Here is a 1,781-nt window from a genome sequence, read left to right as displayed (position 1 = left end):
CTGTCATGGTTGTCTGTGTGTCCTTGCTTGGACAATTGGAATTCCATACTTAGATGGTCCAAAGGCCAAGCTTTTCAGGCTGTGTTTGTGATGATCCCATTCACCTGTTTGTATATTGCAGATTGCCTGTTTAATTCAGCCACAGAATTTGTTAAAATATTATAATTCCTCAGGGCAGGGAACAGAGCATGGAGAAGGAACAAGAATTGTTGTTATTCTTATTATTTGTGTCATGAACTTCCTTCCAAAATTGGGACTCAAGTCGTTTTACAGTTGTATTTCTTCTTAAATTATTAAAATGGATACTGTAAGTACATAAGGAAGGTTCTCAGTTACTCCCTATGATACTGTCCAGTATGACAGATAGATACACAGACAGGCAGAGCTCAAAATTAAAAACACAAGAAGGGGAGGTGGCAGCTATGTTAATATTAAGTTTCTATTCAGCTTGCAGACAGTTTCATTGTCCAAAAGGTGGAAGAAACAACAAGGTGATCAGCTGTTTTGGATCTGATCCTAACCAACCTGGTTAATGGTGTAGAAGTGGTGGGATCCTTAGGTGGAAGTAACCATGTTCTCCTGCAGTTTGTTATACCATGGAACATGGAAGCCAAGCATAGTCAGACATGCATTCTAGACTTATAAGAAAGCTGATTTCAGTAAATTTAGGTAAATATCAGGGGTGATGCTGTGGCCAGGAATAGTAAAAGAGAAGGGAGTTCAGGAGGGGTGGGAATTTCTCAAACGGGAGATACTGAAGGCACAGTTTCAAGCCATTCCAGTGAAGAGGAAAAATGGGAGGTGTCTGAAGAAACCAGGATGGATGTTTAAGGAAGTTTCAGCCAAAGTAAGATTTGAGATGGAGATGTATAAGAAATGGGAAAAGGGGAGAAATCACCAAAGAAGTATTCAAACAAATAGCCAACTTGTGTAGGGAGAAAGTCAGAAGAGTGAAAGTGCAGAATGAGTTCAGGCATCTGGCCTCTTGAGGCCAGTTGGGGATTATGGCAATTCTTTGCTAATTTCATTTCAAAAAGTGTTCTCTTTGCTGGACAAGATTATGATAGTCTTTGGGCATTTTTCATTGTTTTCGATTTGGAACCAGAAGGAGAGCAATCTGGCTTCTCAGGTCATCTTGGGTGTCTAGAGTGTTTCTAATGCCAATCTCTCTCTCTCTCTCTCTCTCTCTTTCTTTTTCTCTTTCCCTTCCTCGCACAGCTTGTGGTTCATGTAGGTCTGTCTGGCATGGCCACCACTGTGACGCTGGAGAAATGCGGCCACAATGTGGGCTACCGTGGCCTGGACAACTGCCGCTTTTGCCCAGGCTCGCACTGCTGTGTTGAAGGCGGCCCAGAGTGCATCGATTCTGTCATTGACATGGACACTGTGTGCAAGAGGGTCTCTGATCTGGAGCTGGATGTCACCGTCACAATATCAAAGGATGCTGGCAGGTACGGTGAGGAGGTTGGTAGCAGGAAAGACCCCGAGGGGGAGACACAGAGGACGGCTGGGGCTCTGTTGCCAAGGGGCAGCAGTTTGACTCTGTTTCGTTGCAGTTGGACCCTGGAATAGGCTATGGATCAGGGAGAAGGGCTTCTCCTGCAGAAGGTCCAGGATTCAAATCCTGCTGTCTCTGGGTTTGGCTTGAAAGGACTGGAAACCTGGAGAGTGTGCTGCCCCTTTGTGTGGTCTGGGGTGGAAGCACCTGTAGCTCTCCTGATGCTGATGATGATTGTACACAACAAATCCCATTATCCCTGACCTGCAATGCCAGAGTTCCT

At 44.9% G+C, this 1,781-nt stretch overlaps 1 protein-coding gene across 1 annotated transcript; it reads left to right on the top strand.

The window, feature by feature from the left end:
• Nucleotides 1-1,177: 1,177 nt before the first annotated feature.
• Nucleotides 1,178-1,775, top strand: PGPEP1 (pyroglutamyl-peptidase I). Its single transcript, XM_042444621.1, has 2 exons — nucleotides 1,178-1,451; nucleotides 1,557-1,775. The coding sequence occupies exons 1-2, from the start codon at nucleotides 1,246-1,248 to the stop codon at nucleotides 1,570-1,572; spliced, it is 222 nt and encodes a 73-aa protein (XP_042300555.1). The 5' UTR covers nucleotides 1,178-1,245; the 3' UTR covers nucleotides 1,573-1,775.
• Nucleotides 1,776-1,781: the final 6 nt, after the last annotated feature.

Source organism: Sceloporus undulatus, unplaced genomic scaffold, assembly GCF_019175285.1.
Source record: "Sceloporus undulatus isolate JIND9_A2432 ecotype Alabama unplaced genomic scaffold, SceUnd_v1.1 scaffold_19024, whole genome shotgun sequence".
In the NCBI taxonomy this organism is placed as follows: Eukaryota; Metazoa; Chordata; class Lepidosauria; order Squamata; family Phrynosomatidae; genus Sceloporus; species Sceloporus undulatus.
This window is presented reverse-complemented; position numbering and strand designations above follow the sequence as displayed.

What these genes read in the sequence shown, in the direction of transcription:
- PGPEP1 (XM_042444621.1), top strand. Translation starts at nt 1,246, where the DNA reads ATGGCCACCACTGTGACGCTGGAGAAATGCGGCCACAATGTGGGCTAC.